This window comes from Mesitornis unicolor, unplaced genomic scaffold (assembly GCF_000695765.1).
Source record: "Mesitornis unicolor isolate BGI_N332 unplaced genomic scaffold, ASM69576v1 scaffold6232, whole genome shotgun sequence".
In the NCBI taxonomy this organism is placed as follows: domain Eukaryota; kingdom Metazoa; phylum Chordata; class Aves; order Mesitornithiformes; family Mesitornithidae; genus Mesitornis; species Mesitornis unicolor.
Genome location: NW_010168433.1, coordinates 77,776 through 91,182, shown reverse-complemented (window position 1 = coordinate 91,182; position 13,407 = coordinate 77,776). Strand labels below are relative to the sequence as shown.

At 36.2% G+C, this 13,407-nt stretch overlaps 1 protein-coding gene across 1 annotated transcript in view; it reads right to left on the bottom strand.

Annotated features, from left to right (window-relative positions):
- Window positions 1–13,407, bottom strand: part of LOC104536411 (myelin transcription factor 1-like protein) — a gene marked incomplete at its 3' end in the record, with an annotated part of 81,228 nt that overhangs the window by 820 nt on the left and 67,001 nt on the right. Inside the window, exons 10-13 of the mRNA XM_010179006.1 lie at window positions 11,192–11,439; window positions 8,602–8,838; window positions 6,744–6,865; window positions 5,752–5,820 (exon numbers count right to left, since the gene is read on the bottom strand). Coding sequence (XP_010177308.1) covers window positions 5,752–5,820; window positions 6,744–6,865; window positions 8,602–8,838; window positions 11,192–11,439 — 676 coding nt within the window. The remainder of the gene's footprint in view (window positions 1–5,751; window positions 5,821–6,743; window positions 6,866–8,601; window positions 8,839–11,191; window positions 11,440–13,407) is intronic.

Below are 13,407 nucleotides of genomic sequence, written 5' to 3'. Positions count from 1 at the left end.
AAGGGAAGGGAAGAGAAGGGAAGAAAAGGGAAGAGAAGGCAAGGCAAGGGACAATCCTCCTGTGCAAATGAAGCAACAAATGTACACCCAGGCACCAAACATCAGAAACACCTCAAATGGCAAAAACAGGATGTAGATGAAGAAATCACTTCAGCCGCTAAACAGATCTCTGCAGAAATAACTGGTTTGAGTACAAAAAGTAACTGTATATTGGGAGAGCTATTAAGGTTTAAAGAGCATAGATCAACATCCAGGAACAATCATGTTACCTGTCTGAAGAAGGGAAGGTTTCTATGGTGTTTTACTAATATATCCTATATATTTTGGCTTCTGCATTTTAAGTTTGTATTTGGAGAAGGCCTATTTTTTGCAAGATCACTAAAGCAAAGAAGAAAATATTACTATTTTCTAGTAAGATTTAATTTTATATATTCATCAGAATAAATACAACACAAGCCTCTCCTTTTCTGGAAAGATATCCCTTCTTCCCAGTTGCTAGTTCTTGCTGAGCAAATTGCATTAAAATTACACTAATAAAAAGTGAATATTAGAGATTATACTAACACAGAAGAGTTTCCCTAGAAGAATGAGCTAAGGATATGCTATCTATCCAGAAAAACCTGTACTGCATAGACTTGTTCTCAGAAGAGTAGCGGTTAACAGCAGAAGCTTCAGAGAACCTCACCTTTCCATCTGAACTGAACGGTTGACACATCTGGGAATAGGGAGACAAGGATAAAAGGAAGATAGGAGTTGAAGATGACCACCAAGAATATGGAAATTAGGGCAGAGTGACATGGAAAGAAGAAGCAGGCATAGAAATTTCAACTTGTACTTCATTGTGGAGAATGGGCAAAAATAGACCAAGCTCCTCACTTTGAGTTAAGAAGAGACATGGAAAAGAAAAGCTCTCAGGCTTCATAGTAGAGAGGCAAATGAGGCTGTACTCCTTCCTGTAAGTGCCATAGGGGAATACGAAAGGATGTTCACCACAGAAAGCAATGACATGCAAAATCTACATAGAGACACAGGTGTTTTGGGACTGAAGGACAGGGCATGTAACAACAGTATTAGATCAGTATCCAGACTTGCAGGCACGTGGCTGAACTGGAGATCTTTCTGAGGTTCAGATTCTTCAATATAAGCACTATTGGGATTTTCTGGCAGAAAACTGACCCAAAGGAACAGAGTAAACATTGACAATTTGATAGTTACACGGCAGACCAAGTTAATACTTAAGTTACCTATGGCCTTTGAAAAAGTATGATTATTTTTACATCAAAGTAGCACTAAGCAGAATTAAGTTTGTAATTTTCTTGGAGTCTCTGGTACTCAGGTTCTCTGGTTCCCACACTGGTAGCACACTGAGTAGAAATGTTTTCAGTTAGTATGCTGCATTTTGGCTGGGATTGATTTACTGATGATCAAAATATGTCCTTTTAAAACCAATAATTAATTTTAGGGTTTTTTAATTACTATTTTTTAATAAGATTAGAAATGCTTCAAAATGTTGTTTTTTTATACTATTTATAATTCTACAGTAGGATTACAGTTCTGAAGTGTAACTGTTAGAAAAATCTATAATAAAGAGTATATAAGGAAAACTGATAAGGAAAAGTCCCTGGGTAAGATAAAACTGGATTTAACTTTTATTATGAATGTTTTAATATTAGTAGCTGTTGCTGGGTGGGCTGTTATTTTTTCCCATCATAGTTAAGTTTACTCATCAATATAGTGTCCTAAATGCTTTAAAAATCGGTTATTTTTAACGAAAAAAAGTGAAATTTGATTTCACCAAAATTTCAATGTTGGAAAAGTTTAGATTCTCGCTAGATATTAATTTCTTCAGAGACCCTTAAAGCTCTTCTTTTTTTTGCCAGCAGGAGTAACTGCAAATTAAAGCTGAAGAAATTCTTCTGTTATTTGGACATTATTGACCAGGTTGTGTAACTGCTTTAGTCTGCTGATAAACTATGCACGCAGACTCTTATGTTTCTACTTGAGATTTGGATGAAAGTGGGGTATTGTACAGTCTGCAGGGTAAACCTGAGCAAGAAGCCTGACAGAAGAAAACCATGGGTGGTAAGGAATAATTAGGCTGACCCTTGAACAATTTAATTGCAAGCTGCAACATTATTATTCTGGGAACCAGGAAATGCGAGTGATGAAATTTATGGAGCCACAACTACCAAAAGGCAATACAGTGGGCATAACTGTTAAGCAAAACAAACTTTTCTCTATCCTTTTCTAATTCTCATATTATTTTGATTACAAACATTATCTGAATTATATTATTCATGAATATCATTTGAAGTGTCTACTATTTTTTATTTTAGTTGGGGCTTAAAAAGAATCAGTGCTAGCAAAATTCCAGTTCTGAAGCTGCATTATACATAACTTGTGTGCATTATACAATGCACAAAAGGAGATCAGGGATTAGTAAAATGCAATATAAAGACTTTACCACCACATACGCACTATTTGCTACATAAGCTATGCATGGCAAAGCCATAGAAGTATGAAATCTTTCCAAAGTATGCAGTCCAGAAATAAGATCCCTATTCCTCTACCACACTATCAACTGTTCTCTATACCCCACGCATTTTTTTCAGAAAGTTCGCAGAGGTTGAAGTCTTTGTGGATGACTGGAAACAACTACATTGAAAACCAGAACAAGGAATAAAAGATGAAGAAGAGATGGGAGCAGCACAGATTGGTAGGGACAGGACAGAAGGGATCTCAGCTTGGGATAGCAAAAAATGTGTATACATTTCTTTCTACAGCCTGGGGCAGGAGCCAAGGTTACTGATTCTCCATACTCTTCTGCTGTCAGCAAATACTTATGAAACACACCAGCAACATTTCCCACCTCCTCCTGGTGCCATTCCATGCAAAGTGTGATACCTTCTACTGTTGTTTGCTATTGCAGCAGTTCAGGTGACCTATATAATGGATATCAGAAGTTCCCATGATGTTAGGGGCCTGACTGAGAGCCAATAGGATCCCACATTATGGAATTTCTGCTTCTTCTCAGCTTGCTTTTTTTTAAAAGGAAGGAAATTATACCCCAAATCTCACATACAGAAATAGAACAGATGTAAACAAAGTACTTCACCGTTTAAAAATTCCAAAGTCAAAATCGCTTATATAGCTTTAGTTTAGCTGTTTTGAGCATATGCATTATCATTTACATGATCACATCTTCTTCCATCTTAGGCAGAGAACAAGAGCATAAGTCAGAGCTGTATAGAGGATGCTGCCATCCACAGGACTCCTACTTGGCTCCTTTTGAATATATGTGAGAAATGCGAAGCTGCTTTATTTCTCTCTCTGTATGAACTTCAGCAGGATGGTTAACAGGTAGAGAACATTAAAAATATAAATGCGAAGGAGACAGGAGATGGGCTGATTAGAAGGAGCCTGAGACAGGGAGCAATGTAGAAAAAATTATGAAGGAAAACAGGACAGAGCGAATAGCTCCAAGTGGAAGCTGAGACTGATCGGAGTTTTGGGGAAGAAGAAAGGATAGTCTCATTGCTGGCCTGGAACACCAGACTCTATCCTGCTTTTTCTGTAGAGTCCATCCATTTTCACAAAGGGTCAACCACTCGTCATGTAGAACTGCTCTATTCCCACAGCTCCAAGCAAATTCAATGAGTATTTGGCTTTGAACATATGGAGTTCTACAATGTGAAGAACTGTGTCAAATCGAGTCCTATAAGTCTCAAATTGAGCAATCAAAATTACATACTTAAGTCTTCTGGCTTTAAAATGGGGATAATGTCAACCCTGACTTACTTCAGTATAGATGAAAATAAACAAATTCATTTTATATCCAAGATAAATTAATCAGGAGAGATTCCAGTGCAATGGTAGTGGCAAATAAGTGAGTGAATTAGTAGTCACATCCTGAGTGCACAGTCTGAGAAAAGTGCAGTGAATGGCAAACAGGGCCACACATGGGATAAGGAGGAAAACAGATGAAATTCATTAGTTGTTTTTGCAATGATTACTATCTTCCCTGTGCAATGAATTACTTTGTTATTCTATGGAAAAATATGTGATCAGAAAATGAAGGATTGCCTTGTACTGAATATGCAAAAGAGCTGAGTTAAGTCAGTCTGCTTAAAATTCAGGCATTTCCTAACTTTTGAATTCACTTAAAAGAGTTTTTATGTGTTCAACGGATATTATAACTGCTAAATAAATAATTTATGCTAAATTCTAAGTATATAATAGATGCTAAACCTAAAAATATAACTTTAAATGTGACTTAGTCTTGTTTTCTTTGCTTAGGAAAAAGTTGAAATAGGCAGAGAGAATGGCAGGAGATAGGAGTGGAGTCTCAGTTTTAAGTGCTTTTTATTTCTTCCTGGTCTCTATTAGGTAGGCTTGACTGCAGATGCTTGAGAAAGGCAGAGAAGATGGGGTAATTCAGGAATACTTTCCTAACAGAAATGGCCACTTTATAAAGGGTTAGAGCAGCAAAGTATGTGCTTAAAGTATTATTCATGCTGCACCAAGAGTCTTGTCTGTGTTTAGTTTATGTAATTACATTTCCTCAAACATCTACCACCCATCCCAACCCAAAATTCAGGTCCAAATATGAGTTTCTCTGGAGTTATATGACTGTGTTTTACTCTGCTTATACTTATGTTTTCCCTGATCTCATTTACATCCCTTCTCCTTGCATATCACATAGCCTTCTAGCAGCAGATACCAGCACGATCTAAACTGGTAAGTTTCAAAACATTATTTTGGATGGGGTGGGAATTAAATTGTAAATTTTGTACCTATTATCTAGTGACTAGAGTATCTTAGACTAGAGAGCTATCTTACTTCAGCAGCTTTCTCATGCATGCTTTCTTGTCTTTCCCATGCTTTATGGTTTGTTTTTTTTCATCAGGGTATGTACTGAACTCAAGAAATGCTATTTAAGGAACTCAAGTATGGTAAAGACAGAATACTGAGTAGCATGGCAGCATAAGCTATCCATTCATAATCTCCCTACCCAATTTTTCCTTGTTACTTGCGAACATCTTTCCATGTTAACCATAGTACCAGGAGTACCACTATCTCAAAGAACTAAAACATGCTATAGTTCTTCCACATACAATTGCAGTCCAGCATATGGTGCAGGAAGACAGATCAAAGCTAAGTCTCATGGTTCTCTGACTTTCATTGTCACTCCAAAAAAACTGAAAGGAATTGTAAAGAATGCATTTTAAGTAGGGGAATAACTAAGTAAACACTAAAAAATGTAGTCAAATGAGAAAATGCATTAAGCTGGTAACAGTGATACAAACCTGGGGAAAATTATGCAAGCAGTAGGGATAAACAAATGGTTTTCCCTCCGATCTATGTCTGAGAAACTACAGTACTTTAGTGGTTGTGTAATCAGAAATATTTCATCAGTCTCATCACATGAGAATTTTCTGTTTTAACTATCAAATTCAATCATTCAGAAAAAAACCTGAGTAGGAATTCAAACATTTAGATGAAATTCCAGGAGTTCTGAGTTTTGCCCATCCTTATCACCTAATGAATACACAAAAGGAAATACTATGTCAACAGATATATGTATAGACCCAACCTATATGGAATTTCTAGAGACTTCCACACATGTTCCAAGCAGGATCAGTCCCTTCTGCAGCAGCTCTCCAGACAGCCTTTCTAATTTCTGATACAATTATATACAATTTGTGGTCACATACATATTTATAAAGAAAACATTTGTTCTTTATATCTTACTTGAGTTCTTGTGAGCTTGTGGCCAGCATACTTCGAATGCTTTTGTCAGCCAAGGGACAGCCAGATAAACTGTAAGACATGGTAGGACATACAAGTAAGTTAATCTTCTTATTAACTGAATACTCCCAAACAAACACAACATAAAAATTAAAAAGTAAAAGTTTGTAATGCAGAAAAGCGATGGGGCAAGTGCTGTAATACTGAATTCTGTAATATAGTTAACCCTCTGAATATATTTAGGTATCAACATTACTTCCAAAGTTACATACTGTAAAGGTTCTTTTTTGTTTGTTTGTTTCTCTATGAACTAGTAAAATGTAACAAAAAATATTTGAGATTCCTGGGTTAACTACTTAAATGCTTAAGAATACTTCGGAAATTTTAGTAATCTATTTAAAAATAAAAGACGTTTATACAACACACAAATTAGCATGCTTTTAAGGTCAACATATATTACTCAAAGGGTTAACACATAGTTCAACGTTTTACTTTGACAGCATTGTTGAGGTAAGCTGAAAACAATAAATTGAAAAGACAGAATCCACCATGAAAAAAATGAAGTCACACCTTCTATGTGAGGCGTAATTACCAGTCACATGACCACTCCCATCACACCCTGGTGTTGGACATCTGCCACCAAACAAAAAGAAAAACAGCCAAAATAGTAAGTATGTTTAAAAAAAAACTTTTAAATGTTTCATTGTTTCCAGTTTAGCTGCAATGACTGCAAGGGGTTTTAAGCATCCTAATCGAAAAGCTGCAAAATGAACAGGTTTAAATGAAAATGGCGTCTCAATACAATATAGCATCAATAAGAACAAGCAAATACACGTTAGCTTATCACTTTACTTAACTGGCAGTTTGAAACATTTATATGCTGCAAATGTTGCATGCTCATACTGCAAGGCGTATATGTACTCGTTTGTTTAAAAAAAGACAAAGAGTTAAAAGGTTAAAAGGAGAAAAATAATTTCACCTCACATTATGCTTACGTTATTAAATCCTTTTTGCTCTCTTTGCATTGAGGGTATTTGGGTTTAGGGCTTGGGATTGTAACTTCACCGGGATACCTTCTTTCTTCAAGTGCCTCTTGGAAAGGATCCAAATCTTCTGACTACAGGCAAACAGATAAGGATCAGTTTCAGCCAGGTGCTCTTACAACTTACAGAAAGTAATGCAAAGCAGAGTCACCAGATATTATCTCCTTTTTTACCCTATTCTGACAGAGAAAATGAATGAAATTATTTTATATTCCTTCACTTATTAAAAATTTAAATAATATTTGGATATTTTTATGAAGACCTCACAATATATGGAATATATAAGTTATTTAATTAGTAAAGAAAAGAAAGGGCAAAACACAGATTTTCCTATAGCTGTCATATTGTTTTGCTTTACAAGAATCAGTATTTTTTTCTAAAGTCACCACAAAACAGAGGCAAGGGAAAAAAGATGACTCAATACAGTATTTTGTGTATCAAAAAGCCATCTTAAATAACATTTTAACCATTTAGAACATCTTAAAGATGAAACAGGAGTGATCTCAACATCTATACAAAGACTCTCAATCTGGGGCAAACCTCAATGGATCTGTATGGCAAAATATAATTATGTCATTTGTAATCAACTTTACTGATGCATCTGAAATTCGAAATCATCTATTTCAGGAATAAAGTGGACAAATGCACTGATTTAGCGATTCCTGCAAATGGTGCTATGAACACCACAGCAGAAACAGGGAGTTCTGCTTACTCTGAAAAAAACCTGCTATATTGTCTGTTTTACCTCACATTTCCTTAATAATAACAAATTTCCTCCTAACTGGAGTGAAATAAATAGCAAAACTGTAATTAACAACATAGTCAGAATGCATTCAGTGTATTAGTGAAAATGCCACTTTGTTTTGTGTTTCAAAGTTACTGAAAATAGTTTTATGTTTTAATTAAAATTAGCATGCGATGTGCTACACAAAAATGATTAGCCTCATTTTCTGTTATAAACCAAGAAAAAACAGAGACTAATCTCTAGAATTCTCCAAATGGCTAATTTGCATTGAGTATAGCACTGTAAACTACACAGTGGATAAGGTGTTGAACAAAAGCAGTGACATTCGTCTACTTGTCAGTAGACCTCTTCAGTGTCCTGGCTGTCCTAAGTTTTGAAAAGTAAAATAAATTCACTAACATATTTTCTTTATGTGCCTTCCCTGTTTAAAGGGTTTTGCTGTCGTCTTGGTATTATGAATCGAAAAGTAATACTTATTTCTAATAACCTTTCTTTGTATTCTTGAAACAAAGTATTTCATTAATATAGGCCCTTTCACACACACATGCACAGATATAAGGAGTGTGTGTAAGTAATCCAGAAGATTAGCTGAAATAGTTGAAAGCTTACATTATACTCTGCTGCTTTTGTTTAAATTGATTTGTAAGTAATGCATGCTTTCAAATAGCACATCATTTATGGTTTTCAAATTCGAGATAATATCTTGTCTTGAGAGCTGATTATCCTAGTATTGCACAGTTATCTCAACTTGCTTATACAGAGTAAAGTAATCTGGATACAGGGAAACATCTTTTCTGCAGAAAATATTTGTTAACTAGATGATGCTGTTAGAAAACATGATTCACATTCATGGTCCAAATGTTGTTTTATGGAAGTTAGTCACAGATTAGATGTGTGCCAGCATGACAATAGTCCTAAAGATTAACAACCAGAAAGTCCTTTTTGTAGAAAACCATCATTTTTATCACATACTAGTTTTGTTTCGTCTTTCCCTCTAAATTTCAGAAATTTCATTAATTACCAAAATTAGATTGCAATGAAGACTAACAGATGAAAAAGACATACATTAATCTCTTTGGAATCATCTTCATCTATCCTACTGGGCTTCATTTTAGTGTAGTCCACTGGCAAGTCCCAGCAGTCACCCTCGTTCAGTTGGTAACACCGGTTATTCATCACGGCTTGCCGCTGCGGGGACATTGGCTCTAGTGGTGTCAAAATGGTACAGCAACCATCTCGCTGCCTCTGCTTGTTCATGCTCAGATCCAACGTCCCATTTTCATCAACTTCCATATCAGGATTCTGTCAAAATAAGAGGAATATTGTCAATTCAGCTTCACACTAGCAAACTGTTACCTTTCTGTGTTCTTCAATCTGATTGCCTCGCAGAATGATAAAACACTTTTCCATTCCTGTATAGATTGTAAGCATTGAGCCCCCTCCCACACATAGCATGATGCTGTTACACAACATTAATGCTGTTACAGTAGATTTCTTCCTGAATGGCTAATCTGATGTTTGGAGGAAGAGGGGAAAGCCTTCATTACCCCTCCCGCCAGTCGGCACACAGGTGCAAAATTTGGAATGAAAAGGAGAAATCTCTAAAGGTATTTTCTTGTCATTGTCTTTATGCTCTTGATTTATTCTGTGACAGGTGAGTATCTATGAGGTAGCATCTGCATATTCTTGTTTCTAGCCTTGACTCCTGTTTAGATGATTAGAGTATCAAAAACCAGCTAGCATCAAATAATCTTTGTTTCTTTGTTGTTTTTTTTTAACGTTAACAGTCAGTACTTGAATAGCTAAAGCCAGAAGATTAAACATGGACAGAGGGTACCAAACCAAGTCTTTTTGGACACCATTTGCCAATGAGGAAATGCACTCAAATTTCACAGTTCCTTCCCTGCAGATATAAATGTATTAACATTTTATATAACTATATTTATAATCAATAAATTTAGGCAGTGGAATAGTTGCAACAATAGTTGTGGCAAATTCTGTGGTGACTGAGGTCCTGTGAAAAATTGGATGAGTATGGGCTCTGACTTTTTTAGAAACAAAAAAGGGTGTTTATTATCACAGAATCACAGAATCATTATATTAGGTAAGTATAAATAAGGTATCTTAAAATGAAGAAATTTTGTTTAAAAATAAGGACAGAAAAAATAAAAATGCTCACAGAGGATCCTTCACCCTTACAAAAATGAAACACTCACTCCACAAGAAATTTGGTTTCAAAACTAATGTGAATGCGACTGACTCCTCATATGTCTGACGACTTTCTCTCCTTGAGAGTAACAGAAGAGCTGTGGAAAAGCACTGTGAATGCAAATCTTTCTGAATTACTGCTTTTTGTCAGAGTGGATATCTAATTGCTGCTATCCTGCTAATTTAATTTAGAAATTAGTTGTTTATCTTCTCAGAATAATTCCTGCAGTCTCAATATAGGGCAACACATTAAGAAAGAGGCCTCTTCTGGTTATGACATAGAAGATTTTTAGGATTGTATTCCAACTTTTCCATCATGCTGATATAGAGAACAACTGCATGCCAAAACAAGATTTCCCTCTTGAAGAGCATTAAATAAATTAATACAAAAACCAGCATTTGAAAACAAAGTCACCAGCCATTCTGGCTTAAATCACTATTATTACAAACACCTATTGCTACAGGTTTAGTTTGTTCTGAATGATCAAGGGGCTTTACACAATGAGGGGATGAAAACCTTTGTCTATATGTAGAAGAACAGAACATGTCTGCCAGCTCAAAAGCTCTGCTATAAGCACAATGAAAATGATTCCTCTGCACTGCATCTCTCTACTTAGCCATCTAGTGGTCTCCTATAGGTATCACCGTGCTGTTTGCTGCTGCGTGTTAAATACTCATTTCTTAACAGCTATCAGAGTCAAAATTTAATGTTTATAACAAAAAAACCCGCCTTTAGTTAAATCTTTAATGAATGTTAATATTGCACTGTTTTTCTTAATATATAAAGCTTAACAACAAGTCTTTATTTTTATCTGTATAACCATTTCATAATATATTGAGTCTCTGTGAACATACAGAACATCAGTGACCCTCACTACTGTTAGACACGCACATTTAAAGTCACCTGTACTGGAGGATTTGCTCATTTCAAACATATTATCAATGACTTTATAACTGTGGTATCACAGACAGGCAAGGAATTATAACATACAAGTAGCACAAATTTATTTGTACTAGATCTTACAACCTTAAGTCTCATTTCCGACTTTTAAATGAAAGTGCATCGTTAAATTTTAATCCTTCCACAAAATGTATGAAACAGTGTTTAGCAAAAAAATCAGTAGTGCAATTAATACCACTTGAACAATCTAAACATCTTTTATAATTATAGATCTCACTAGTAAGAAACAAATTAAAAAAAGAGCGAGTACATACTATCAGTATCATCAGTTTATATACCCATTGGGATTTCTCAAGATAATCGTGAGGAATTTGCAGCTTCTTCTCTTTGTCTCCCTGTTTTAGCAGAGCCACCAGATTATGTTAATTTTGAGGAAAACGAAAAAACAAAAAAGCAAAATGTACTAAAGCTATTATTCTATCAGGGCCACAGAGCAAGTGCAGTAAAGAGAAATCTTCATCAACAAACATAAGTACTAATTTTTACCCTCGCACAGAGATCCTGAGGCTTAGTGGAGAGGTTCTGAGGCATCTCCCTGCAGCGAGTGGAGAGATTCAGAATAGCAGTAGCAGCCATGTGCGCTGCCTCCATGTCATGGGTATAGTCAAAGCTGCTCTTGCTGCAGGTACTGCTGGCACTGCTGCCTCCACCACAACTCATATTGCTGCTGCTGCTAGGGGCATAACTGCTTGTTGTGCTGCTGGTTGGACTCGAATTCTTACAGTAGCGTTTAGCTGTGGGAAGAAATATGACAAGGATGACTCAAAAGAACAAGCATTCTGCATAAGTAAAGAGAAAAACAAACTGCTGGAGGTGAAATTTATAATGAGCAACAGTAACTGATGCAAAAAAAAAAAAGCCCGCAATAAGAATGATGGCTGTATTTCTTGATTTCTGCCTGTGACTTTTATATGCTACATATGTGAGTCTGTATGAAATAACCTCCTGCAAAAATCTGCATGATGTGATCATGAATCGTTATGACAAACAGGCTGGATTTAGAAAACAATAAAAACACAGAAACACTGCTTTTACCCCACATATATAGTCAGACAGAAGGTAGAATCTGCTCAGCTCATTTGTTTTTATTAATGAGGGTCAACATAACCCTACGGAACCTTTTCATATTCATATGAGCAAAATGTTAATTTAAGGCCTAGACTCCCCAGAGCTCCTGGAGATCAAGCCGACCCTAAGGCTGACGGGCCTGGTCTCTGGGCCACACTGTTGTCCTTAAACCTGTATGTCCTCAAACACCTGATGCTTCCTAAAAGGTTTCTTATTCCTACATCACAGGCAAATATTATGACACTGGCCATCAAAAATCAGAGGAACACGATGGAAGAAGAGAGGTGATAGTCACATGTGAGTTTTACCATGGCTTGCACAAAGGCAGAAGCAGTGGCTGTATAAACAGAAACAGATATAAGTAAAATGTCCCCACCTTCAAGTAACCTGAGCACCTACAACTCTTCATAAAAACAGTAAGGACCAAAGACACCCCCTCCTGCTCACGCCGAGGACAGTGGCACTCAGCCACACTCTGACAGACAGAAGCCACCAGCAGTCACAGAAGAGCGAAGGCACTGACAAAGCTCACATCCAGGCTATCTAAATACAGTGCAGCACTGCTGCTGCTTTTAAGAAATGCTCCTTGCAGCCAAAAGCATTACAGTTATAATGCAAAGATGTCCAATTAGCCCAGTTATTTCTCCAACCCTCTTCCCAAATAAACTGTTTTCAAAGTGTCAGCTCATCTCCTAAATCTAAAAGTTTATGTATTTTCATAAAAAATGAAAGCCAAGGTCAGAGGATACATACATGCATATTACAGCGACTACTTCCCCTTAAGATGGAAATGCATACTGCAGAGATCGTACCATATAGCACAGTATAACAATAACCAACTAGTATGCTGATTAGAGAGCTATACAAAAAAGGTCAGGCCCTAGCTAGAGCTCCTCCATGATGGGCTCCATTTAAATGCCAGACTCTTCAGGTGTATTTGTCTGAGCAGACATACATATAATAATCTGCTCCCATGAGCGCAGCCCATTTGTGAACCACAGGCTGCTTTGGTAGGCAGGCAGGGTTCAAAAGAAGAATCTGAAAGCAAAGTATCTCTGTTAGAGCTTATGTCATCCTCCTTTCTCTAAAAAAATGAAAAAAACATGGCGTTATTTTTACTGTAAAGGAAATAGTGTTTCACTTAATTCATAACAGATGGAGTTTTCTCAGGAAAGTCACATAATGCACAGGGTGTGATTTTTTTTGAGTGAAGTGAATACTAAACATTCATCACATTTCTTTGTTTTGAACACATAGTAGCACTACTCTAGTAGGGTATCCACTAATAATAAACGTGTATTTCTTGAGAGTTTCATTATTAATATAATAATCAGTGGCGGTCAGTAAAAATTCAGCATTTATGCATTGTTACTTTGTAATGGTATCCAAGACACACAAGAATTTTCCTATACTTAAGGAAGGAAATAATTGAATAAATCAGTTTCTACTGTGCTAACACAGCAAGCACTCTGCACTACTGAACTTGTCAAATCAGAAATATCTTTCAAAATTCATATGAACAAATAAGGCTTCTGTCACTTGCACAAAATGTTAGTCTTGTTATAGCAGGTCACATTTAGACAGACATAAGAGACATACTACATGGGAAATTATATATATGAGAATGTGTATTA